Source organism: Carassius auratus, unplaced genomic scaffold (assembly GCF_003368295.1).
Source record: "Carassius auratus strain Wakin unplaced genomic scaffold, ASM336829v1 scaf_tig00215270, whole genome shotgun sequence".
Lineage (NCBI taxonomy): Eukaryota > Metazoa > Chordata > Actinopteri > Cypriniformes > Cyprinidae > Carassius > Carassius auratus.
The window spans coordinates 24584-52235 of record NW_020528018.1 but is presented as its reverse complement, the minus strand read 5'-3'; the positions used below and the strand labels follow the sequence as shown (position 1 = coordinate 52235).

Sequence of the window (27652 nt, the reverse complement as noted above, 5' to 3'; positions counted from 1 at the left end):
TTATCATCTATAAACTGGCTACCTATTAAGTTCAGTATCTATAACAAAGTACTGCTGCCTTCTTATAAGGCCCTAAATTTCCCAAGTATTGAAATAGTACAATTACAAGTACTGTATACTACTTGTACATTGAAACTAGTACAGTACATACTTGGAAAATATAGTTGAACAAAGTTTACTTATTAAAAATGAACTTCAAGAATACATATTTTTTGTAAAGGCAGTAATGAAACAGCAAAATCATAGACAGATTATATCACAATAAATACGGGACACCTTTCCCCAAACCGATATATGCATAACTAAATATATGCTGTATATCCTTATCTTCATTATATAGTGGCCTATGTGAGTGTGATTTTATTGTGTTCAAAATATGATAATATTGTCATTTTAGTTTAACAGACTAAATGAATGACAAACATGATTCTAATTTAAGAGGGTTTAGATCTGCCTGTGTGAAACCAACATTCAAAACCACTGCTAGAGGAATCATGCATTTGTGTAACTCAACTTTTGTTTTAAAACCTTATTTGTGATAACTTCCCCATGTTGCAACTAGCCATGGACGTCCCTGTGTTTAGAGCAAACATTTAAATGGTACCTAGTTTATAATTATTTAAACAAATGAAATCATGGCTATGTTGTCTCCCAGAAACCAACACCAAATGTGGTCATTGAGCATTTCATGAGACATTGGATCCAACTCTCTCCTTTTATTCATCCCAAAGTGTTGAGTGGGGTTCAGGTCCCAGCTTTGTGCAGACAAGTTATTTTGTTCCACACTGGAGACAGTAAATCGTTTCTATACGGAGCTCACACAATGGCAAAATGATACTGAAAAACGTTGATATATTTTAGATAACGTGGTGTAAGAAATGTAGCATGTGGCCATTTAATACCTGCAATTTAATTCAATGGCTTTGTATATGCTTTTTATATTTATATTTCATGCTGTCCAATATTTATCAGTTATTTTTTCTGTAATTTACTATGCAACAATTCACACCACAGTAAAGTCACCCCACATAAGCATATTTGACTTCAAGTAGACCTTTTAATAAAACAAAAACTTGCTGTGCTCAATGTACATTTATTTGACTAAAAATGGAGAAAAAAGGTCACATCAACATTTACCCTTGTTAATACATTATACTCAATATCTTTCCAACAGAAGTAAAATACAACAGTTTTTAATTTCCTTTTATATTAAAATATCAAATAGTCTGCAATCTAACAGTGCTTATGAAGTACGTCACTGGCTTTATAGCAGAAAAGTTTCATTTTTCCCTCCGCTCTGCCAGTGGTCTTCAGCAGAGTAAAAATAATAATAATAATAATAATTAAATAAAATCAAAATACATGAACCTTTGTTATCCTGCCCACTTTTCATTTGACAAGCTGAACATGCGTGTAAAAAAAAAAAGAAAGAAAAAAAGGCAATTACACAGATCTTTCTACAGAGTAAACTGAAGTATCACCAAACACTTCAACTTTGCAAAGGTGTCAGGAGATGATTTTTCTCCAAATCAAGATCATTTTCATTTTTCCAAGTATAATCTCACTACATTGCATACCATGACTGGTCCCAAAAGCTGGCCGATTTAACTGTTAGTTTCGCTCTTCTACTGTATAATCAAGTCTATACTGACAGGAAGTTAAAATGAATAAAAAACAAATAGACCAAACAATTGCATACAAAAAAAATTGGAGTCTCAAATTGTACTGAAATGTAAAGGCACAATTAACAGTATATATTCATAATAAATAGGGCAATTTTTGGCCTGGATGTACTTGGACAAGGAAGGTCTGGGATTTCAATGTTTTTGCCCAGAAGGAAATGCTCGCAGCATGAGATTTTATTTTGAACAAATGCATTTGCTCCTTCTCTCTCTCACATAAACACATACACATCTCAGTGTCCTCATATCACATGCACAAAAGCTTATGAAACTAAACTAAACAAACAAATAATATTTATAAACACGTAAATGCCGAGTTCACTTCCACCAGCGGGATCACTGAACTGGGCTTCAGAGGAGATGCCACAACGGATGCAGACATCCCAGCATGCATCTGCAACTCAGACGAACCAACCTCCTGAGACACAACCTTCAGATGGGACGGTACATGATGTGTTTGAAGTGGTAGTATGTGTGTTTGTGTTTGGCAGGACACATGTGTGATAAGTGCAACATTTGTATAAGGTGATGCTGAATCCTGGGCTCGCTCAAGGTGATGCTGAATCCTGGTCCTCCTCTCGCTGCAGTTCTTCTCCACACTGGAGCCAAGCTTAAGCTCCCTTTACACATGAACATGACTGGAGACAAAAAACGCAGGGGAGAGCGGCCACAGGCTTGCTCTGTCTCCCCGTTGGACCGTTGGCTTTGTACACAAAAAAAAACAAATGTTTGAGAAGAAGGGAGTCTCTGTTGTCGGAGTTAGACGTCAGTTGAGAAATAGAGTGTGTTCTTCTTCAGCTTAGCGAAGGATATGGGTGGATGCTGCAGGTAGTACAGCAATACCTGAACCTGTGAAGAGAGAGAGGGATTCATGACACTTACATTCTCAATCATGTGTCAAACGATCAGCATTATTCATCCACATCACTAGATGGTGCTGCAACTGTGAGTTTAGTCTGATGAAGAAACCGGATACTACTACTTTTTAACACGGAACAAGCCATATCAGAATAAGTTCAGAATTGGTACTGATGATTATTATTAGTAGTAGTTGTAGTATTAAGACTAATGCCCTGTTCACACCAAGAACGATAACTATAAAGATAACGATATTAGTGTCCACGCCAGTGAACGATATCGTCTGTTTATTCTAAGCATACGCTCGTTTGCCACTTTAAATTCTCGAGCTCAATCCAGCAGGATGGATTCTGATTGGCTGTCAATGTTTTTATCTTTCATCAGCTGGAAAATCGTTCTGAAAATGATTCCAACGATACCGTTTCTCTGGCGGAGAATATAGTTGTGGTGTGGACTCTGCTATTCTTTAATACTGAGAAAGATTTTTATAACTATATCTTTATCGTTATCTTTATAGTTATTGTCCTTGGTGTGAACGGGCCTTTAGAGTATATGAGCTTCAAACTATTAATAATAATAATAATAATAATCATCATCGTCATCATCATCATTCCTCAAGAGATCAAGAAAGCAACAAACTAATAATAGTAGTAGTATTAGTGTTGTTGTTAAGAGTATCAATTTCCAATTATTAATATATATTATTTTATATATTAAAAAAAAAGACAAAATATTAGCTCCAAAGTTATACACACTTGGGAATTTTGTCAAAAAAATAGCTGTGTGTGTGTATCTTTTGTTACTGTTAGCGGGGGGACTAGGGTGGGTGTATGAATTAGATTTTCTTATGTTGTGTCTTGGAGCATTTCGCTGGAAATTGGTTAACCAAGGAACATTATCACGTCAAAGCTGGTTATGACTTTTGGCTCAGGCCGCTTGTTCAGTTTCTGATATATCATGTACAATCCATAACAGCAAACATCAACAGTCAAAGAGTCTCTTCAGATCCCCTCACACAGTAAACATGCTGCTTTAGATGAGCAACACATGAGCGCATAAATGCACGAGTGAGCTAAAGAAGCCCAGGACTCTGCTCTCAGCATAAGGGCAGTGTTACTGCAATAATCAGTATTACTGTAATAATGTAAGTGCTGATGTAGATCTACAAACTGTCAAACACACCAAACCACAATGCATTAACTGATATATGATATATCCATGCTGGGAAAGACAGTGTAAAGCACTGAGTGAGCGGTGAGAATGTAAGCCAGGACTGACCTGTGCCATGACCAGAAGCCAGTGTGACGTTGGGTTTACTGATCTCCAAATCTGACGGTCTCAGCAGAGTGGGGCCAAACACTGTGCCCAAATTATGCAGAGACATCTTATTTACCGGCTCCTTCTCTGCCACCCTAAAATGAGAGAAAACAAAAAAAACACAAAACTGAATCACATCTTATTAAACAATTATTAAGTTGAACAGAGTTTCTAATGACTCGGCACATGTACTTTAGCTCAAGTGTGATGTATAGAGCTGTCCAGCAGCTGTCCACAGTGAGCAGTGTTGTTAACTGAATCCAGCACGTGCAGTTTGTGTCTGTGATATTTTAATGGCCAGTGGTTAGACTTGGCAATATTGCCTCCAGAGAGATTATTTGTGACAGTTTTTATAAACCTAAGGCTTTGCTAGCTAATTGCCAGAACCCTGGGCATTTATGATGGTGACTGAACTGATGTTTGTATGAAGCTACTGGCTTTAAAGAGTCATTGTCAACAACATTACTCCGCTTCAGGTATCGTCTTCCCTTGTTAAAGTATATTTTAAAATCTGGAATCAATCAGCAGCCGTCTTTAGTGCCACGATTCTTCAGAAATAATTCTTATATGATGTTTTGGTGCTCAAGAAACATTTCAATGTAGAAAACAGCAGTTTTCAAGAAGCTGTTTTCACTGCTTTATATTTTTTGGAAACCTTTAAAAAGGTTTAAAAACCTTTAATGCAGTAAAATAAAAAATAAAAAACTGTTTTCAAGAAACCTAAGGGAGTACCATATAATTGACAATAAATCAGCATATTAGACTGATTTGTGAAAGATCATGTGAAACTTAAAGGGGTGAAATGCTCGTTTTCACTCAATATCCTGTTAATCTTGAGTACCTATAGAGTAGTACTGCATCCTTCATAACTCCAAAAAGTCTTTAGTTTTATTATATTCAGAAAGAGAAAGATAGTCTGTACCGATTTTTCCCGGAAAAACACGAGTGCCTGGAGGCGTGACGTGTGGGCGGAGCTAAAGAATCACGAGCGCGAGTAGGCTTTTGTGTTGAGCACGTCTGGAAGCTGTGACACTGTGAGGACAAAACCAACCAAAACAAACCACGGCTAACAGTCAGATTCAGCGTATATTTATGATCCAGAATCAGATCCAGAGGCTGAAATTGAACAAGAGCAGCATCAGCAATCAGTCTCTATGTGGTATGTACTGAAACTGTATATATTTGCTTAGCGGTTTTGGAAAATGACTAAGTTCCACTTTCTTTGTCGTCTTTTTTTTTTTCCTTTTAAGCTGTAGATGTGGAAAGTGCAGTTTGATGACAACATCGCATGTTGTTTACTTGATGTGCTTACGCGCCGATAGCTAAGTTAACAACACAGAGATATTTGAAGCAGTTTTACTCACCGCCTGCGGTTCCAACACACGATCGTGACCCTTTTTCGTTGGGACTGCATTATCCTTAAGAAATAAGCGATGTGCAAATCCATGGGTCAAACTGGGCCTTGTTTGTAAAACAAGCATCTTCGAAATGCAGGGAACAAACACAAACACTTGCACAACTCCGTTGATGCTCTGTAAAAATAAACTCCATCCACTGGTCCCTTAATGCTGTCTCTCTTCTGGTAATCTGTGCAGGGTTGTCTTGTCCTCGCAACCAAAAACACACTTCTTTTGTGACATTTGGCGACGCTCTCGCTCTGATCAGTGAAGTCTGTTGTGCTCTCAGTGCTCTGCTATACGGGAGCGCGCGCTCTTCCGGCAGAAGTGCCTCAGGACACATATAAGGAAATTCCGCTCCATCTAACGTCACACAGAGCCATACTCGAAAAAAACTTTCCGAAACTTGTGACAAACCGGAAGTAGTATTTTTGGAACAGAAATACTCCTTCAAACATACAACTTAATTTTTGAAACTTTGTCCATGTTTAGCATGGGAAACCAACTCTTTAACAGTGTAAAAAACTCAGTATGCATGAAATAGCATTTCACCCCCCCTTTAAAACTAGAATAATGACAAATTTGTTGGTACCCATTAAGAATGATAAATAAACCCTACTAAATTATGTTTTTTGAAAATGTAAAAATGCAAGTTAAACACGAGTGCGTGAAATGCTCTTACCTCTTCAGGTGTTCCAGTAGAGTGAGGAATGTGATGAGATTTGGGTCTGGTAGTGACCGCAACAGATGCATCATGCAGTTTTCTTTTGCCGCAGGATCTGATAGAGCTATGATGAAGAGGAGTTTGATAAAGTGGAGTGTTATTACACATCTAAACATGACTCCTATTTGCTACTAATCACGCAGTGGTGTGGTTTTAAGTGTGAAAGATTACAGATGAAAAGCCATACCAATGCCCTCCATGAAGGCCGGGTACAGTCGGTCTGTGAGAAGAGGTTCTGGTAGCTCCCTGAAGTACAATTTCAGTGTCCCTGCTATGACATTGATGTCCATATAACTCAGCAACATCAGGATATCTTTGGTATCTGAGAGAGAGAGAGACAGAGAAAAGAGAAAGAGTGAATGATTTGCCATTACAACAAACGTTGCAGGAAACACTCATGCAGGCGGAGTAATAAAGCTCCTGGTATGACATATGACATAATAGTGAGTAAAACATGTATGCTAGCCGAAGCCACAGCTCAGGGCCCGGTTCCCCAAAACGTTCTTATCGCAAAGTAGTTCTTAACCTATTCCTTAACCTCTTTCTGAACCTTATGGCACGATTCCCGACACGTTCGTACGCTAAGTATATCTTCTGTAAGTCACACTTTCGTAAGGTTGGTCTGGACCATTCGTAAGCTCTCTCTTAGCGTTTTTTGAGCTCAAGATGGTACTGTACAACAGTCTTTAGAAATCAGCGCAGCGCACTGAGCGCAGTACAAGTCAATCACCTTTATTTTATATAGTGCTTTAAACAAAATACAAGTCAAACTATGGTATGTTGACAATGTTGTGGCACAACAATGATTTTATGTTATGCACATTTTAAGACTCATAATAAATTATGTTCGCAATGGATACATGTCCTATTATGAAGATGACTTTATATGGTATCAGAATTAATGTGGTGGTAATTAGCCTAGGCTTTTTCGTAATGTAATTAAAGCAAATTGACAATCACTTTTGATAATTAAAATCTGGCAAACAATTTGGCTCTAAACGGCTAAGATCTATAAATGGGTAAGCATGGGGGTGTCCAGTAAGCGACCAACTATGGCAGCGATCCAACGTGTCCTTGTATTGAATCAAAAACGGAGCCGGAAGCGGAGCCGTTTAGTCCATGTCAATTTTTTTATTCCGCAAAACTTAAGCCCTTTTGACATTGCCTGTCGTGGCTATATTTAAAAAAAATCGCCTCCCAAGACAGCTCATTATGGAGCTGCTGGACCTTCTCAGACCTGCACTTGCCAGGCAAACGTTTTGTATCTAACTCTCTCTCTCTCTCTGTGTTCATTGTAGATGGGTTGCTTTTTATTGAAAACATAAATCAATTGCAATCAATACCGCATTAAACAGAAGTAACTGCAGCTGCTTGCCAATAAATTCTGATTGTAAAGTACCTTACCATTAATATAAAAGTGTATTATATAATTTTTAGAAGTCATTAAACCCATGTCAAGAAGCGGCACAAGTGGCACAACGGGATAAGGAGGGTGGATGATTAGCAAGGGATAGGCTACCCGGTTCGTCTAACCGTCACAACATATCGTGTGAACATATTAATGACCATTTGATAATTTAATTTATAGTCTATATTCTACTGATAACTTAAAATGTTAAAATAAATGTTACTGTAATAATTTGAGGAATGTTTCATTTGCATAGAACGTGTTGTAATGCACCTTCGCGTGAAATGGAAAATCGATTCCTGAGCAATCGATGCCAACTAATTCAGCACCTTCACTTTGGGACAGTGCCTTTGTAACGTCGGACGTAAGAGGCAGCGTGCTAAGAAGCTTCCTAAGGGACACTTCGGGGAACACACTTAGGAACATAAACAACTTTGGTAAGATATATCTTTTGAGGTCTTCTTCTTCACTAAGAGTGAGCGTTATCGGGGAACCGGGCCCAGGATGGTCCCTACAGACAGTGTGTGTGTTTGTTTATTGAGCCAGCCGTCAGCTGGAAGGGGTCAGACCTCTGCGTGGCCTTTCCCACAACACTGCTGCTGCTTTTAGACTCAAGACACAGGCCTCCACTGACCTCACATAACCAGAGAGAGAGAAAACAGTAGGGTTGCAACTAACGATTATTTTGATAATCGATTAATCTGTCGATTATTTTTACGATTAATCGGTTTATGTACTTATATTTAGGTTTGCCCATTTTCCCCCAAGTAAATTATTAATAAAGGGTCTTTATCATTCAGCATATATTTTTAAGAGATTTTAACCATTTTGCATTGTCATATCCTCATCAAAAATATACCTGGAGTTGTTTTATTATGTGTTAGTAATCCTTTGTCGAACTCTTCTGCAATCAAAACACTGACCCATACTCTAGCAAATTTCACAAGGAGATTTCAAATAATGTTTTCACCATGGCAGTCCTTAGAGCTCCTAAAGTAGTTTAACATCCCGAACAAAGCTTATTAAGGAATCTTTCAGAACATATTTTCACGAAGAATAAGGATAAAACAGAATAAAAATTTCAGTACATTGCATTTTTTTATTTACTGGGAAACAGCTTTATAGCTTATGCTGTGAAATTGTAAACAATCATTCGAAAAAAGTGCCAATGGCATGGAACCTGAATGGAACTCACATTTTAAAGTAAAATCCATCAGAAGGTTGTCCAGAAAAAAAAAATGGACACATAAAAAACCTGCTGTGTGAAAAAGAGCAGTGAATACTTAGAAAAAAAAAAGTGCATTTAAAATATATTTAAACATTTACCTCTCTCATTCAGTCATGATTAGGCTGCAAGACTGAATTATGAACTGGTAAATGACCAACTGATCATAGAACATGTTTGTAAAGCTTTAAATGTTAACTGTTAAAGAGCAATGTTATCAGCTTTTACGACTTAACATTTGCAAACAACATTGTACTGGAGAATCTGCACAAATAAAAGTCTTAGGTGCCGTTCACATATTGCGCCTAAAAGCGCGATATGTGAATATTTTTCAGTTTTTTTAGGGGGGATAAATTAAAAGAACACCATTTTTTGTTACATTTGTTACGGTTACATTTATTTGTTACATTTATGTTATTTACATCAAGCTTTTGAATGATGTAGTATTGCATATTGTTATTGAAACTTCATAATATTTCACTCAATTATACATTTAGTCAGGAATTATAGTTTGGAAATTCTAACTAGTAAAACTCATGTTTATGATCTCTGCTGAATAGAGGACTTCATTCTTTTTTTTCTGAGGAAATCCATTTCTCAAATCCTCAACCACATCATATCTTTTTGGGGTGAATTATGTCTTATTCCTCTAATCGCGAAGCAAACAGTAAAATAAAAAAAACTTGAAGAACAGTCATTGAAGATCAGTTTGAATCTGAATAGCGCGTTCAGCGCGGGGGCGTGGTCACATTAGATATAATGAAGGGAGACATGAAAAACAGACATCGCCTTGTTTTCATATGGATTACTTTATCACAGAATATTTGTTTTCGGCAGCACTTTTTTAAATTTTAAAGTAGACATGTCAAACGTTCTATAGATATATCTCTCATGTCTCTTCGTTGAGTATTCACTGAGTTACAGTTCATTTTAATTACATGTTTGTAAATGAAGATCAGCGCAGACAAAGGCTGCAGACAGCACACCTTGTTTGTTATCTTTATTTTATAAGTGCACAAAGTTTTGTTATTATTATGTCTGTATCCAAAAAAAGTAGACCCTTTACAGATTTGATTGATGTATTGCTCTTATCTGTACGATTAAAACTGAAAGTGTAATTTAAGTTCTTTTCAGGGTTATCAGGAGAAAATGACTCATAACGCGTATCCGCGTTAATCGACTAGTTCAAACGTATTTTATAATGTTAACTTCAAATAATACTTATAGTAATTTAAAAATGTGGTAGCATTGGATCTGGACAGGAAGGATAACTCTAGGAGGGGTGTGTCGCGATTCTGCCTTCTCACATTGCAATACAGGTTCGTGGACCTGCGTATGGTGATTTCGATTTCATATCGCATATCGTTACAGCCCGAATATACAATTATGATCAGCTGTTCCTTCATCTTGGCTGAGCTTTCAACGTTGTTACGGGAAAGGATGAAGCTGGTTGATTAGTTCTTGTCACATGACCCGCGGTGCGCTTGCGGCATTCTGAAAAGTTGAATTGTTTTTAAACTCTATGTGGTGCGGACGCGCCTGGAAGGGTTAGAGAACAGGAAAGAAACAGAATGAGATGGTGCCTCCGTATCAAAGGCATAGAAGAGAAAAAATACGAAGACATCAGATCAGTGGTTATCCAAACCCTTGGTAAGATTGCACCCGATTTGGAGCCAAAGCTGGAAGAAGCTGTTGATGTTGTTAATCGGCTGGGAAGAAAGATGGACAGTTGAAGCAGGAACGTCATCATGCTATTTGTACAAAGCCGGGTTCTCTCAAATGTTAGGGGCTTGAAAGACATTGTAAAGAGAAAGGCAGTTTTTTTGTTTTGTAAAGGGCAAAAAGTTCATTGCCTGTTTTTACAAGAGACTCATTCAACAGACTCGGATGCCTCTTTTTGGGCTAATCAATGGGGTGATACGATTTTTTTCAGCCATGGTTCTAACCGTTCTGGAGGTGTGGCAATATGTTTCAACAAATGTCCTGGGGAAGTCATTAGTTATTAAGTTGATGGTAATGGTTATTGCCTAATGGTGGTACTTAAAATGTATGATTTTTTTTTTCATTTTATTTAATATTTATGGCTTTAACAATGCAGCTCAAAATCAGAAATTAATAGAAGATGTCTCTGAGGTGATTACAGAAACTAAAGTAAAATACCCAACAGATAATATTATAGTAGGAGGGGATTGGAATATGGTTCCAGATGAGTGGAAGGACAGATGGCCTCCCAGACTTAACAAACAGCGGCTGAATGTTTCCATTGAATTTTTGAAATCCGAAAATAATTTGTATGACATTTGGAGAGATTTATATCCTGACGCTGAATGTTTTTCCTGGTTTAAACCTAATGGGGAGAGCAAATCCAGAATTGATTATTGGATGGTAAGTAACAATATTATAAAATTTGTTTCTCAATCTTACATTTTTAAAGCTCCGTTAACTGATCACTGCTTTATTGATCTTGTGCTAGAACCTGTGGGTAAGCAATTTAAAAAAAAAGCTTATTGGAAGTTCAATGCCCATCTTTTACAAAATGAAGAATTTTGTCATAAAATTAAGGAATTGATTAGAAATATAGAGATAAATGATTCTTTTGACTGTAAATGTAAGCAAATGGGATTTTTACAAATTAAAAATGAGAGAATTCTTCATACAATTTTCTAAGAAAATATATAAAGAAAAAAAGATTTTTGAAAATCACCTAATTCGTGAAATAAGTTTGTGCTGTACTAATCCTGTGTTAAATAATGAGGAAAAAAACAGGCTGATGGAGCTGCAAAATAAATTAGATCATCTTTATTTGTAGAGGGCACAAGGGGCCTTTTTAAGGTCACATGACAGGTGGATTGAGGATGGAGAAAAGAACTCTTCATATTTTAGTAATTTGGAAAAAAATAGGCAACAAAGAAACTCCATTGATAGTTTAATGATCCAAAATGAAGAATGCAAAGATTTAAGAAAAATTTAAAAAGAAGTGTTTCTGTTTTATTCTAATTTATATTCTTCAGATTTTTCTTCAGATGACTCGGATCTCTTTTTTGCCAAAATTCGAAACAATATTCCACACATTGATAACTCTTTTAAAAATGTATGTGATTCGGATCTTAGAGTTGAAGAATTGGATTCAGTTGTTATGAAGTTGCCTTTAAATAAATCTCCAGGGACTGATGGGCTCACCAATATTTTTTTTTACAGTTTTTTGGAAGGATTTAAGGATTTTATTATTTAATGCCCTAGCAGAAGCTATTGAAAAGAAAGAGTTGATAGAAAGTATGAAGCAAGGATTAATGACACTTATTCCTAAAGCTGGCAAAGATAAAAGAGTTTTAGATAATTTGAGGCCTATTACTTTACTCAATACGGATTATAAGATTTTGTCTGGGGCTATTGCTGCTAGACTGAAAAAAGGTATTTCTACTATAATTAGTGAGACACAGTCAGGCTTTTTAGAAGGAAGGTCAATTCATAACAATGTAAGATTGGTTTTAGACTTACTGGACTATAGTGAGGCTGTTCAAAGAAGTGGATTTATTTTTTTAGATTTCTTTAAAGCATTTGATGCGGTAGAGCATCCATTTATTTTGAAAACTTTGAAGCACTTTGGTTTTGGAAGAAGATTTATAAATTTAAATGTTATATAATGATATTAATAGTTCGGTAGCTCTAAGGCATAGAACTTGCACACTTAAAAAAGTCCCTATTAAAAGGGGAATTCGTCAAGGCTGTAGTAGTTCCCCATTATTGTTTATTATAGTAGCAAAGTTGCTATCGATATTGATTCAAAATAATGGTATTGAAGGGTTATCAGTGTTGGATAGACAAATAATAATAAGTCAATTTGCAGACGACACAACATTGTTTTAAAAAAAATTAACAACAAATTCCTTTAGCTTTACATTCGGTTAATATTCTTTCTAAGGCTTCTGGCCTGTATCCGAATTTATAGAAATGTGTAATGTTAACTTTACTTGAGTTATTTAGGGATTGTTATCTCTAGAGAGAGAGTAACAATGGAGAATAAAAATGTATGGAATAACATAGAGAAGTGTAAATTGATATTGAATAGTTGGCTGCAAAGGGATCTTACAATCTTTGGAAGAGTTCTTTTGTCCAAAATGGACAGTTTGTCTAGACTCATCTACCCAGCCTTTTCCATGCCCATTTCAACAAAAATGATTAAAGCAATAAATAAGTTGAATTTTAAATTTATTTGGAGGAATAAATGTCAGTACATAAGAAAGGATGACATGATTAAAAAGTATGAAGATGGTGGAGTAAATTCGATTGATTTTGATGTTATGAATGGTGTATTGAAATTAAAATGGTTAAAATCCTTCATATGCATCATCAATCCTTTTGGTATATTGTCCCAAGTGCAATTTTAAAAAAATTGGGTGGAATTAATTTCCTTTTACGGTGTGATTTTGATTTTACTCTTTACCAGTAAAACTTTCTGACTTCCATCAGCAAGTGCTGCTTTATTGGAAATTGTTGTTTAAGCATAATTTTACGCCTCATAACACTCCAGTTTGGAATAATAGATATATAAAATTTGGTAGAAAATCAGGTTTTTTTTGAGGTATGGAAATCCAAAGGGATTTGGGCTGTTGTCCATTTTTTGGATGATAATGGGAATTTGTTATTACATAGAGAGTTTTGTTATAATGAGATTATAAATGAGATTTACCCTACCAAAGAATTTTTAAGGTTAAAATTTTTTTACTTTTTATTTATTTATGAATTTGTATTATTTATTTATTTATTTTTTATGTGTTTGTCGGTATACGCTTTGTTAGGCTCAACCAAGTCTGAATAATTGTGGTTATTTTTTGAAAATATGTTCGTGTACCTTGTTTGGTTGTAATGTTGTTGAAATAAAGGTTACTCTTCTTTTTTTGAAGGCTCAAAGTAAAGTATTCCCACAACCGTTGAATGCTGCAGAGACGCTGTTCGGGAAGCACGTGACATAAAACGAGGCCAGCTATTGGCTATTCGCTACTTCTCCTGCTGTACTGGTTGAGTAAAACCCCCGGTGGCTCATTACTGCCACACTTTGGTCACCGCAGATTTGAAATATGCACGAAATGAGCCGCTTATGGCAAATAAAAGTTATTTAGCAACTAATCGATGACTAAATTAGTTGACAACTATTTTAATAATCGATTTTAATTGATTAAATAGATTAATTGTTTCAGCTCTATTTACAAAGAACACAAGTCAAAAATTATAACTATAAAGATAACGATAAAGTTATAAAAATCGTTCTCAATATTAAAGAACAGCGGAGTCCACACCATAACTATAACGATAAAGGCACAGAGAAACGATATTGTTGGAATCACTTTCAGAACGATTTTTTTTTTCTGATGAACGATAAAAACATTGCCAACCAATCAGAATCAATCCTGCTGTAATGAGCTCGAGAATTTAAAGCAGCAGACGCGTGTCTGCTTAGAATACACAAACAATATTGTTCGCTGTTGTGGACGCTAATGTCGTTATCTTTATAGTTAGTTATCGTTCTTGGTGTGAACAGGCCTTTAATCATCATATCTGATTCCATTGATGCAAGCATAAGTTCTCATTAGGTGTGCGATCATACCTGGTTACGCGTCCGTACAGCATGTCTGTCCTCCTCTGGTCCAGCATCTCAGCGCACACATGCCAGAAGCGTACGTTAAACCAATGGAAAACAAAAACAAGTCTGTGAGCTCTGCTTCTTATAGAGTTGCAAGAAATTATTTTACGATCTGTATCTGTATCGATTATTATTCCCCACTGTAGCCGTAGTCATCATATCTTATTCCGTACATACAAGTGGAAGTGTGTTTCTTTTCTTAATGATTCACCTGGCCTTGGACCTGTTGAGATGCATAAACAAATGATCTCCCGCTTGTGCTTATGTGAAGGCTCCGGGGAAGTCTCTGAGACATCTTCAGCATTTTAAAAGGTTCCTTGTAGAATGAATAAACGTACTCAATGTTGCTACATATTTCTGAAACTGTCAGCAGTGAAGAGACTTACCGAATCCCAAACTTGCCCTGAATATAGTTCCAGATGGCTCTACGGAGCATGGAAGTGTCCACACCCAGGTGTCTGGCCATTGTGTTGTGTTGCACTGATGAGGGCGGTGCTTTGGAGTGGGACTTCGTGTCGGAGGGGACACCTTTCCCGTTTGCTTCTTGTCAGTCACTCTCTTCTCCGACTCACTGAAAACGTCTCCGGTTACTGTCGTAACCTCGGTTCCCTGATAGACGGGAACGAGACATGGCGTTAACGCCTTGGGGACTCCCTTCCTTCCTAAACCTACCTGAAATCCTATTGCACAACGCCAGTGAAGTTGCAACTCTCACTGGCCAATGCCAGTCAAGATGGCAAATATGGGCGGGGCCTCGCCACTATATATTGTGCCGTGTTGGTGGCATAACCTCAGAATTTTCCGACTGAATTGACAGTACAGCAGATCCGAGCAGTGAACACGGCGGCCTACGCCATGTCTCGTTCCCGTCTCTCAGGGAACAGAGGTTACGACAGTAACCGGAGACGTTCCCTCTCGAGAACGGTCTCTCGACATGGCGTTAATGCCTTGGGGACTGTATAAAACAACGCCGTGGGAACAGCGATTAAAAAGGCTCAGCCTCGGCGGAGCAATCATAAATAATTCTTGTATACATTAAAGATAAAGTTAATCCCCAGCCAATCAGATACGACCCTGCGACATGCCTCGACGGGATTGGATATAGATTCCCGTGAGGGGGACCAATCAGGTTATTTAAAAATCATGTCTGAAAGAGACGCAGCCCTATAGCTATACAAATATGACACAGTCCTGTGAACCCACATACAAGCGTATAGCAAAACAGTGCAACAACCATTAGAATGAAATGTTGGGCACACATAGGGAATGACCGTATGAGGCGTTACAGTCTGAACCTCTCCCTACAGGACCTGGTCGAAACCACCAGCGCCGTCGAGCGGCTAGTGGTTGCAGGAAGAACCACAGGTTGTACTCACCGATAGAACCTGTGAGGCTAATGACTGCACGTCCAAGTTGTAGAATCTGACGAAGGTATTCTGCGAAGACCATCCAGCCGCCATACAAATATCTTTGATAGAAATTCCCTTAGTCCACGCCCACAAGGAGGAGACAGCCCTCGTCGAATGGGCTCGAACACCAATAGGACATTCCATACCACGGCTAGAATATGCCAAAGCAATAGCGTCGACCACCCAATGTGACAGCCGTTGTTTAGAGACAGGCTGTCCTCTGGGGCTGCCTCCGAAGCAAACAAACAGCTGCTCGGATTGCCGAAACGCAGCCGTGCGGTTGACATAAAGTCGTAAACCTCTTACCGGACACAACACCTGACTCGGGGTGCTGTCCAATGAAGTCTCCGATTCCGGAGAGAAGGCAGAAAGAGCCACCACTTGCGCTCTAAATGGTGTTGAGAGCGATTTGGGCACATAGCCAAACTTTGGCTTGAGCGTGACGTTACAATCACCTGGTCCAAACTGCATACAGTCCACATTCACAGAGAGCGCTTGCAAATCCCCCACGTGCTTGCACGAAGCAAGGGCGAGCAGCAGCGCGGTTTTAAGCGTGAGCTCCTTCAAGCCGACAGACTGAAGTGGCTCGAATGGTGGGAGGGCTAGCGCTCCCAGCACCATAGCCAGATCCCATGATGGCATTGTAGGGGGGCGGGAGGGTTTTAGTCTTCTCGCGCCTATCAAAAATCTGATCACTAGATCGTGTTTCCCAACTGAGCGCCCGTCAATAGCAGCGTGAAAAGCTGAGATAGCTGCAACGTAAACCTTAAGCGTAGAGGGCATACTGCCGCCGTCCATTAGTTGTTGCAGAAAATCCAGAATGACGGGGCAGCTTTCCGGGTCCCGACCATTCGATTCACACCACCTCTCAAAGACTGCCCATTTACAAGCATACAGGCATCTCGTAGAAGGGGCTCACGCCTCCGCAATCGTGTACATCACGCGGTGAGACAACGAACCCGGGTTTACCGGTTCCCGCACACCATCCACACATGAAGTTTCCACCATTCTGGGTTGGGGTGCCATATCGAGCCGTCTGCCTGAGACAAGAGATTTTGTCTCAGCGGGATTGGCCACGGGGGAGCTGTTAGTATTTCTAGAAGATCGGGAAACCAAGGCCTGTTCGGCCAGTACGGAGCAACTAATAACACTGACGCTTTCTCCTCTCTGATTTTGTGCAGCACTTGTGACAAAATCTTTAGCGGGGGGAATGCATACAGACGGGCATTCGGCCACGGCATTGTGAGTGCATCCCCGCCCAGGGGAGAGCGCTACAGCGAGAAGAACAGAGGGCAATGCGTGTTCTCCTCTGTCGCGAACAGGTCCACCTCCGCTTTCCCAAACTGTTCCCAGATCAGCCTCACTGTCCCAGGGTTCAGTCTCCATTCTCCGTGAGGAATCCCGTTCCTTGACAGCATATCCGCGCCACTGTTCAGGCATCCCGGAACGTGCGCTGCTCGAATGGAGGGCAGATAATGATCGGCCCACAGCAAAAGGCGTGCTGCCTGACTGTACAGGGCTTTCGAGTGTACTCCGCCCTGGCGGTTTATGTACGATACCACCGTCATGTTGTCTGTGCGAATCAACACGTGGTGCCCCCTGATTTGCGTCATAAAACTCTGAAGGGCTAAAGAAACCGCTCTCAGCTCGAGGCGATTTATGTGCCACGTTCTCTCCGACTCGGTCCAGTGGCCCGAAGCCGGTAAGCCATCGCAGTGAGCTCCCCAGCCCGTCGTCGACGCGTCTGTCGTGACCACTTTCCGCCGCGTGACCAGACCCATCTGGACGCCGCGCTGGTACAAGTCGGGGTTCTGCCATGGTTTCAGTGCGCTTAAGCACCTGCGAGTGACCACAATGCGGGCACGGCCCAATTTCCACGCCCTTCTCGGTACTTGTGTTTTCAGCCATAACTGGAGTGGGCGCATATAGAGTAGACCAAGGTGACAGACCGTCGCGGCCGCCGCCATCCGCCCCAAGAGCCTCTGAAATTCCTTCAGTGCTATGGGACGGCCCAGTCTGAATGCGTTCAGAGCGGACACTAAATCTTGTATGCCCTCCTGACTCAGACGCGCTCTCATTGTTATCGAGTCCAATTGCACCCCTAGATACATGATTGTTTGGCTGGGGCGTAACACGCTTTTTTGTACATTCACACAGAGACCCAAACTCTCCAGGTGACGTAACAGAGTGTGTTTGTGGCTGTTGAGCACATCCTCTGAATGTGCCAAGATCAGCCAATCGTCCAAATAGTTCAGTATGCGCATTCCGCTCGCTCTCAGAGGGGAAAATGCTGCATCCACACATTTCGTAAACGTACGAGGCGCAAGCCCTAGCCCGAACGGCATCACCATGAACTGATATGCTATGCCTTCGAACGCAAATCTCAGAAAGCGCCTGTGACGAGGGGCGATCTGAATATGAAAATATGCGTCTTTCAGGTCCACCGAAACAAACCAATCTCCGGGTCGAATCTGTGCCAGTATCTGCTTTAGCGTTGTCATTTTGAAAGCGCATTTGTACAACGCACGGTTGATGGGTCTCAGGTCTAATATTGGACGGAGACCACCACCTTTCTTGGGAACGACAAAGTACGGTTTCCGCTCCATCGGCTTTGGTGAAAATTTCTGACCCACCCGCGTGAGTGCGAGCCGATTGGGGCGCAGCCCACGCCTTAGCGACCTCGTCATGCAGGTCTGGGAGGAATGGGGCTCGTTTCCTCGGAGCAGCAGCTCGGCGGCCTGAGTAAAAGAACCAAGAATCCAGCTTGCTCTTAGCTGGTTCGTCGGGGGATTCCCACTCTAAGCCTAGACCACTAGGCACCCGCACTGAGAATTCTTCGCAGTGTGGGCAGCCTGACCCGTTGAGTGCTGCCTCCGCATGGGCGAGACCCAGGCAACGGATGCAGAACTCTTGGGTGTCCGGGGCCTCGATAGGCCCCGAACACAGCGTGCAAACTTTCGACATGCTGGAACGCCAAGAGGGAAATCCGTCTTCTTGCGTCTTCTCAACAGCTGTCTCGTAGGATAATTGAAAGAGGAAGATTCTGAGGTTATGCCGCCAACACGGCACAATATATCGTCTTGACTGGCATTGGCCAGTGAGAGTTGCAACTTCACTGGCGTTGTGCAATAGGATTTCAGGTAGGTTAGGAAGGAAGGGAGTCCCCAAGGCGTTAACGCCATGTCGAGAGACCGTTCTCGGGAGGGAACCAGACATTGTGTTAGAATGAATTGTTTCATTTCTAAAGACTCACCTGGATGCTGGATTGGTCGAGGAAGCTCTGCTATGTCCTGAGACCAGTAGTGCTTTAAGCACATGGGCTGGTGCGCCTCCTCTTTCTGCTGTGTGGCTGGCTGAGCTGATGCACAGAGACCCACAGAGAAAGAAATCTAAAACGCTCTTTGCCACTTACATGCAGAATGTAGATTTCATCATCAGAACTGTGAGTCCAAATGAATAAAATTATAATTACCTAAAGCATTGCAGTTTGGCTGAGGTCCGTGGGCCAGGACTTGTCCTTATATTGAGGTTAAAATTGGCATATTTTTGCATGTCCAATCACTTATTTCCTGTAAGCAGTGACCATTCAAGAATTTGATGCCTTGGAAACAATAGAACTATATTCATACCTGGTTGTGTGGCCAGACAGAACGTCTGTCCTACACCCGGTGCGTTAGGCTTAGACGGTCTCCGAGGGCACGCCGTCACTGTGTTCCTCTGAAAGTCCTGTGAATGCAGTTATATGACTGACATTTGAGAGTGGCTCTAGCCATAAAATGCCATTTTCATCAAGACTTAAATCCACGCCGCTATCCATCTCACCATCATCTGCTTCATTAGCCCAAAAAGGTCCCTCAGAAAGCTCCAGAACCTGCATGGTCTTTTAGACTTTGTGACATGGAAGTAAAAGCAGACACATCCATCTTTTACCATTCCTGTTGTTTCTTAGTTTTAAGTTGCCTGGCTGTTGTACGCACACCTCCACAGGTTCTGATTGGACTGGGAGGTGAAAATACAGACTTGTTTGAGCCGATAGACTCAGTTTCTGTCTGCATTTGTCCAAGTCACATGGAGGCATAACGTCGCTAAGTTCCAAACTGTCGTTTATTTTCTTCAACATTTCATACCTTTCCTTACCCTTCACCTGAACGACATATATATCTTCATCTTAAACGTTTTTGCATAATAAGAGTTAAAATTAAAAACTACACAGTGAATGCAATGAAATAAAAACCTTAATTTTAAAGTGATAAAATTAGCTTTTGAATGTAACTTAAAGCCACTTTGCTTTCAGTCAAATCTCAAGCTTTCTTTTTCTTTTGATTCATATTCAAGGTAAGTATTTGTAATTTAGCTACTACAGATTTATCTGTATCTTTTTTATGCAGTAAAAGAGAGGTGGTCAAACTGGCCTTGTTTCTTTGAGATGTACAAAGTAGATCTCATCATAATGAGCCAGTGAGTTTAAAAATAACTAAAATAATAAGTCGTACCTGCTTTACCTGGCCAACTGGCTTTTCTGTAGTCTGCCTTCAGGATCTGGCAGCATAGCTGAATTAAAAAACACACTGATGGTCCGTTACCACTGAACAAAGCATGGAGCACAGATGGTCGATGTTACACTGACGTCAGGATCAGAACTTTGGACTGGATGGTGCGTGGAGACATGCATGAACATAAATTTACTAAAATGCCTGTACAAAAACTTTTTTACAAATATATACAATATTAGGTATGATGACAGGCATACAGTGTGTGATCATACCTGGCTGTGACATCATCTTCCTGCGTCCAGAGCCGAGCAGTACTGTCTGATGAAGTCTTTATAAAGCGGAGCACATCCTAGCCACGGCTCGCTCCAGTGAAGAGGAATTCCCCCGTGGGCCGCAACGTCATAGCATCTTCACAAGCTTCAGATCATATATGCACTTCTCTCTGGGCTGTGGCTCTGACCTGAATATCACGACTGCACTGAGAAATCAGCAAATACAAAAACTTTATCCACCAAACACATGGGGGTTTTCGTACTTGCCTTAAACGCCTGGTTCGACCCGGTTCAGCCACTGGCTCACGGGCTTCACGTCGCTGTGTTCGTCAGTGCCTGCACCAGTCGCTTCTGCTTGTGCATGTAGAATTGAGATATCTCTCAACATCATCGATGTTATTCCTGTAAACTCCCTCCATCCCAGAAACTACCACCAAAGAGTATAGAAGTAACAAGAGGTGAAACTCCATTGCAGTTTTGACAACAATCGCTAGATGGCGCTGCTATCGCGCTGGCGCCATTTTGGACTGAACCAACGGCTTTACCGTTGGCAGAACTACCGTATAGACCCCTTTTGCGCGGACGTCACAGGTACGTCACGGCGCTAGCTGGAGGCAAAACAAACGGAAAACTGGAGGCGGCTAATACAAACCAACACAGGGTCGGCTACTCAAGGAGCTTAAAATGTCGTCTTGTTGTGTTGTTGGTTGCCAGAATTGACGGAGAACATTTTATATACATTGTTGTGATTAATTGTGACCGGAATTTAAGAACATGGTAAGAAAGAATAAATACAGAAAGTTTATAATTAATTTGCAGTCTTCAGAATTTTTATTTCTAGAAACTATTTACATCTTAATAATAATTTTACTGTAATGTCACTCTTTATTTAATCTAAGGATTTATACGCCCTCAGTTTCTCTTTACTATACACGCTCGGTTTCTCTATCAGGTAAGTGTAGATGTCAGGCCACTGTGTTGAAGGGAATCTTTCTGCCTCCAGCTAAGCCCCGCCCACACAAATACTTCACCTTGTTTACCAACTGTAAAAGGGTCTATACACTGCAGCATTAACAATTATGTCTGTAAGGCAAGGCAAGTTTATTTATATAGCACATTTCGTACACAATGGTAATTCAAAGTGCTTTACATAAAAGAAAGTAAAATAATCATGAAGAAAAATAATAACAAAAATAAAACAAGCAATTTTAAAACTTTTAAAATGATTAAAACATTTAAAAACAGTTAGAAAATGATTTTACATAAAAAATAAAAAAAAATAAACTGTGAAAATATAGTGCAATCAATTCGGACATTGCACAGTGCTCATTCAATAAATGCACAGCTAAACAGATGAGTTTTGGGTCTAGATTTAAATGTGACTATAGTGTTTTAACACATCTGATCTCTTCTGGAACCTGATTGCAACTGCGGGCAGCATAGTAACTACAGGTGCTGTAACGTTAATGTAAGCTATCCCATGACCGCAGTAACAGTTTGCTAACGTTATGCATTTGGTCAAAATTGGGTCAAGACTCGAAATGGTCTTTAAGTTTGGATAGTGATTTTCATGTTTATGCGAAAAAAGGGTGACAGTTAAAGGGTTAATTTAGTGATAACAATGAATTAATAAAGCGGTCATTTGCCAGGTCAGGTGTTCATATATCTCTGAAAATATGCGATTTAAATGGTTGTAATTCAAGAATGCTTTGGAATATAGACTTACTGTATGGTTGGTCTAGTTTTAAAGAAGACATTTGCTAGGTTATTCTTGAAGTGAAATAAATTATGAAGTTATATAAGTTTAAGTTTATTAAAATGTACAAATTAAAAAAATATAATTATTTATATTCTATATAATATATATATATATATATATATATATATATATATATATATATATATATATATATATATATATATATATATATATATATATATATATATATATTACAAAATATATTTTACTCTATAACTGCAAGAAAATGAAAGCAAAAAATCTGAACAAGTTGTGTTTCACATTTTAGAGACATGGGATGTCTACTATAGAGATATTAAAAACAATAAACTACTATTTAATTCCCTCAACCGCTTTTGAAATGGGACCGGTATCATTCAATTCTATGACAGCTGTGTTGTGTTCAGTCAAAGATGGCGGAGCTGCAGCTCTGCGCATGGGTGCGTTTGTTGCTATGGAACGTTCTATTGAGTTTCGCCTCTTGTTACTTCTATACTCTTTGCTACCACAGGCCAGACCATAGATGTGCATCGTGACATGCCACAACCTCGAATGATGGGTCAGCCTTTGAACTGATTATCTATTGATGTGGCATAGCAGGAGACATTTCAGTGCCATGTGGGTCTGGAATACTTGCCATAAACGCTTTCGTCAACTTGTTTCATCTGTGGTTCACGTCGCTGTATTCATCAGGCAGGCAGGAGTGTTGTCTATTCTCCATCATACGGCCACACCCTACCGACAATGTTACACCTGTACCTGGAAAATACAGGGGAACTACAAAAGGACATGACTGAATAAGTATGAAACTCACTCCCCTTTATGTGTCCCCCTAATAGCTTCAGTCAGGACCATAGAAATAATTGGGTTAGGCCGGCGACACACTGGATGCGTGGCGTGTCGGTTTTTAATTCGGCTCCCATGTTAACAGGTTAGAGCTTACAGACCGCCTGCGTGAGACGCGCGTCTCAGGCGCGGCTCGAGCCGCGCGGAAAACGCATGCATGCTAGAAATAGAACCGACGCCTATTTTTACCGCGACACGCGCGCGCATGTTGGAAGCGTTTCCAGGCAAAATATAATAGGAAAATGTGTTTTTATGTCATTTTGTACACAAATTTTGGCCTCACATGTCACCGGCCTTACATTTTGAAACGTTCTTTGCCACGAACATGAGGGATGTACATCTCATCTTTAGAATAAATGGAGCATTACACTCATTGGACTCTATGCTAGGAGGATGAGAGACCACAATAATACTATTAAACACAAACAATACATTCTCTTATTGAAAATATATCATTGAACTAAAAATACACGTCTGAACAGACACTACATAGAATAGGTAACTATTGCCTCCTGGTTCAACTTCTGCAGCCCCTGGATCACTAGCTTAACGTCACAGTTAACGCTTCATTTACACATGTGGCTGATGCTGTGCCTCTCTCAACCCCAAACGCCATCTTTCATCAGTTTTTTGCACTCTTCTCTTTAATTTCGGCAGTCTATAGAACTAGAAATGTTTTTCAGAAGCAACAATCAGCCAAATTTGCGAGTCCGTTCAGTGCCTCCAAAATGGCCGATGACGTGTCGTGAAAACCTCTATAAACAAACAAACATGGCCGCACTCATTTACTTTGAGCGAGTCAATGGCGGCCATCTTTTCTAATAGCGGCTGGTGGATTTTGGCTCACTTCTCTGCGAAAAATCAACGAAAACGTCTGGAATATACAGCGGGGAGAGTGTTCATCTCTACGGTTCGAACGAGTTCAGTGCTGCTCGGAATGGTGGAGATTTTTGTTTACTTTTTGAATTGTTTCCTCCCGGGACGAAGATAGTTTTACCTGCCTATTCGGTTGGACAGCGCCATATTTGTCACAGGTAAGTTAATGTTTTCAGATGTAAAGGCTTTACGCATTATTTGTGAAAGTTTGTATCATCATTTGACTCTTATTCTTGTTTTCATGTCGCACACCAAGGCCAGATTATTTTGTTTACATTCGTTTCTGATAACAATTTCTAGTTCATTAAGGTTTATTTTTAAAGTATACATTTATTTTTGTTTTGCTTAAAGTTGCTCAAAGCGTTTTTTAAAACATTTATTGTCACATGCAGCTCCTCACTGTCCACTAGCTAACTTACCTTTCCCCGGAACACACTGTTAAAAGACGCAGTCTCTGTCGGCCCAAAAAACAAACTGGGCTAACAGGCAGTTTGAAACATAACAAATTGTTACAGCCAATAACCACAAGAAGGATTTGGGGGTGTGGTTAGTGTGCGGAAGAGGAGGAGGGAGGGTCTAGCCCTTGTGCATCAATTAAAAAAAGTTACACATAGGTTCATAGGGGACAAAAATGTCCATGTCCAAAAAGTGTCATAAAAATATTATAGATTAATATTTTTTTCCACTTTCACTGATGCCATTTTTTTAACCAGAATAAGCTCTAATCATAATAGCCAAACATTCATTAATTTTCAGGATTTTAACCCTTTAAATGCTGGTTTGTTTACACAATGCCACTGTTGTTTTTTTATGAAAAAAATACAAATTTTAATTATTTTAAATTTACTCAATTCTAAACAGATTATTTTTTCTTTGATTATTACAGCCTTGGATATGTCAATGATTAACAACAACATACATTTTTATGCATTCATATTTTTTATGCAGTATCAGATAAAAAATAAAAGTACCTCTCAGGTCCATAAAGGACAAAAATGTCCATGTCAAAAAAGTGTCATAAAAATATTATAGATTAATATTTGTCTCCACTTTCATTGACTTAGATTTTTTACTAGTGCCAGTTCTATTCATAATTACCAAACATTCATTAATTTTCAGAATTTTAACCCTTTAAATGCTGGTTTCTCTACATAATGCCACTTTTGTTTTAAATAAAAATAATAATTATTATTATTATTTTCCATATAGTGAATTCTAAGCAGATTTTTTTTTCTTTGACTATTACAGTCTTTGATGTGTTAATTATTAACAACAATATTAATTTGGATGCATTTATATTATTTTTGCAGTGTCAGCTTAAAAATAAAACTACCACTCAGGCCCATAAAGGACAAAAATGTCCTTTTCAAAAAAGTGTCATAAAAATATTATAGATTAATATTTTTTTCCATTTTCACTGACTTAGATTTTTTTTCCAGCATCAGTTCTAATCATAATAACCAAACGTTCATTAATTTTCAGAAATTTAACACCTTAAACGTCGGTTTCTTTACATAATGCCACTGTTGATTTTTATAAAAAATATAATAATAATAAAACATTTCCATATACTAAATTTTAAGCAGTTTTTTTTTTCTTTAAATATTACATCCTTGGATATGTAAATGGTTAACTACGACATTCATTTTTATGCTTTCATATTTTTATGCAGTATCAGATTTAAAATAAAAACTACCACTCAGGTCCAAAAGGACAAAAACGTGGGTATGTAAGACACAGCTGTGTGCGTCTTAGTAAAAGCAAAAGAGGGAGGACAGAAGTGCTCTATGCTTTATTTGCAGCAGCTTTGGGGGAAGCTCTGGCTTGTTCCTGCGAATTGTGCCAACTAGGGCGATCTTCCTCTTTAGAAGCTCCTCCGCCAGTCCATAGGAGGTGAAAAAATCGTCACAGGTCACAGTGTTCCCCTGGAGCCCCTCCGTCATTTCCAGAATGACCCTTTTTCCTTGGTTCACCTCCGCAGGACTTCCAGGAGACTTCCCTGTGTAAATTTGCAACTTCCATGCATAGGATGTGGTGACATCACAGGTGACCCAAATTTTTATGCCATACTTGGCAGGCTTGCTGAGCATGTACTGGCGAAATCTGCATCAGCCTTTGAAATCGAACCTCAGGGTGGAGCTCAAGAGCTTGAATTTATAGTGGGACATGGTGTCTCGCAAAATGGAACGGCCGTTTTCCACATCCCACAGGCTTCTTGTTGATTCATTTCGGAACTTGTACACGCCGGCCAGAATCAGCAGCCCGATGTATGCCTGAATGTCAGTGGAATCGAAATCAATCCAATCCATCACAAAACGCATCCCGTGTAAATTAGTGTTCTCCAGAAGAAGCTGAATGATTTCTTCGATGATGAAGAGGTCGAAGCAGGACTGCAAAGTTGTGATGCGGGCAGTTGCATAGTGTGTGGGACCCGGGGTCATACCCTTGGCAGGATTGTAGCGCAGCGTCTAAGTGTGAGTGGAAGACCAGAGAATCTGCCCATTTTTTGAATTCCACTGAAGATCTGCAGTCTCTTCTGTGTCCTCACTCTCAGTGCTGTCATCAGAGGAACAAGAGATATCAGAGTCAGACTCTAATGCAAACTCGACTTCATCCTCTGAAGTCAATTATTCATCCTCACTTACACATGTAGCTGGGTGCTCACTGTTGGTGGCCACAACTAGATCCAGAGCTTCCCTTGCTGTGAAACCTCTCTTCATCTTGCAAACTATGAAATGACAAGGCACTCAAGCCACTGATATTTATAGGTTTGGCTGTGAAAGCACCTGTCTCAACTAAAATCTACCAGACAAAACAATCGCCATTTTCTCGAGGTGAAAACAAAAACAAGGTTTTGAGGGGCTTCTGAACTACTACATCAAAATCAAGCTCACATTTTTTCTTTGAACAAAAACAATAACAAATGAAAAAGTGCAAACAAGTAATAAGAAATGTGTTTGACTGAAAAAAATCTTCAAAGCTCAGTAACTTTTTCACCTTATTCAGTTTCCACATGACAGGGTCTGTAACTCTGTATGACTAATTTACATGGGGTGGGATTTGTGATTTCCAGTACAATATATATTTTTTTCATTCAAACTGTTCACACACACACATAAGATTTTCAGTACACACAAACCACACTCTGACATCCATAACCAACAGGCACACACAATTATAGCTTCATAATATATCTAATTGGCTCTATAATATGCATAATCCGAAAACAGCAGAAAACAACAATAAAGCGATAATTTGCTTTATATGCCAAAACTGAAAAAATGGCACCATCTGGTAAAATATAGTAAAAATGTAAATTTTGAAGCCCTGCCAACAGAATGAAAGCCTGTTGACAAAGATTGCATCATTTTATAGTTGAATGTCACCGGGATTAAAAATTGCCATTTTAATGGGTTTCAATGGGGACATTTTTGTCCAAAAGGTCCTGAGGGGAAGTATTTTGTGTACCTAGTAGAAAATAGATTTTTGGAAATGAAGGTGAAATATTAAAATTCCAATAAAAATACACACCTGTGGCAAATTTTATGCAGTTAGCATTAACACAGGCAAAGTTATCAAAAAAACAAAACTGAAAAAGCCAAAAATGTCCTCAAGGATGCACAAGGGCTAGCTAGCCTCTCTGTTTTTTTTTTTTTTTTTACACAATACTTCGAACGTAAACAAGAAGTGACGTCAATTAGAGCACCTTTAAGAGTGTTTTGGTGCTGCTGTTTACATGTGAGTGATCAGTGTGTTTTGGTTGATA

At 39.4% G+C, this 27652-nt stretch overlaps 1 protein-coding gene across 1 annotated transcript; it reads right to left on the bottom strand.

Moving 5' to 3' along the window:
* Window positions 1-1037: 1037 nt before the first annotated feature.
* On the bottom strand, window positions 1038-19407 carry LOC113094181 (active breakpoint cluster region-related protein-like). The gene is made up of 8 exons (XM_026259885.1): window positions 19291-19407; window positions 19134-19178; window positions 18915-19019; window positions 14217-14861; window positions 6166-6300; window positions 5937-6042; window positions 3819-3952; window positions 1038-2531 (listed from the first exon to the last, which is right to left on the bottom strand). The coding sequence occupies exons 5-8, from the start codon at window positions 6281-6283 to the stop codon at window positions 2482-2484; spliced, it is 408 nt and encodes a 135-aa protein (XP_026115670.1). The 5' UTR covers window positions 6284-6300; window positions 14217-14861; window positions 18915-19019; window positions 19134-19178; window positions 19291-19407; the 3' UTR covers window positions 1038-2481.
* Window positions 19408-27652: the final 8245 nt, after the last annotated feature.

Coding starts and splice junctions, on each gene's coding strand:
- LOC113094181 (XM_026259885.1), bottom strand. CDS start 6,283: ATGTTGCTGAGTTATATGGACATCAATGTCATAGCAGGGACACTGAAA. Junction 6,043..6,165: donor GGCCTTCATGGAGGGCATTG/GTATGGCTTTTC, acceptor TCTTCATCATAG/CTCTATCAGATCCTGCGGCA. Junction 3,953..5,936: donor CTACTGGAACACCTGAAGAG/GTAAGAGCATTT, acceptor CTCTCATTTTAG/GGTGGCAGAGAAGGAGCCGG.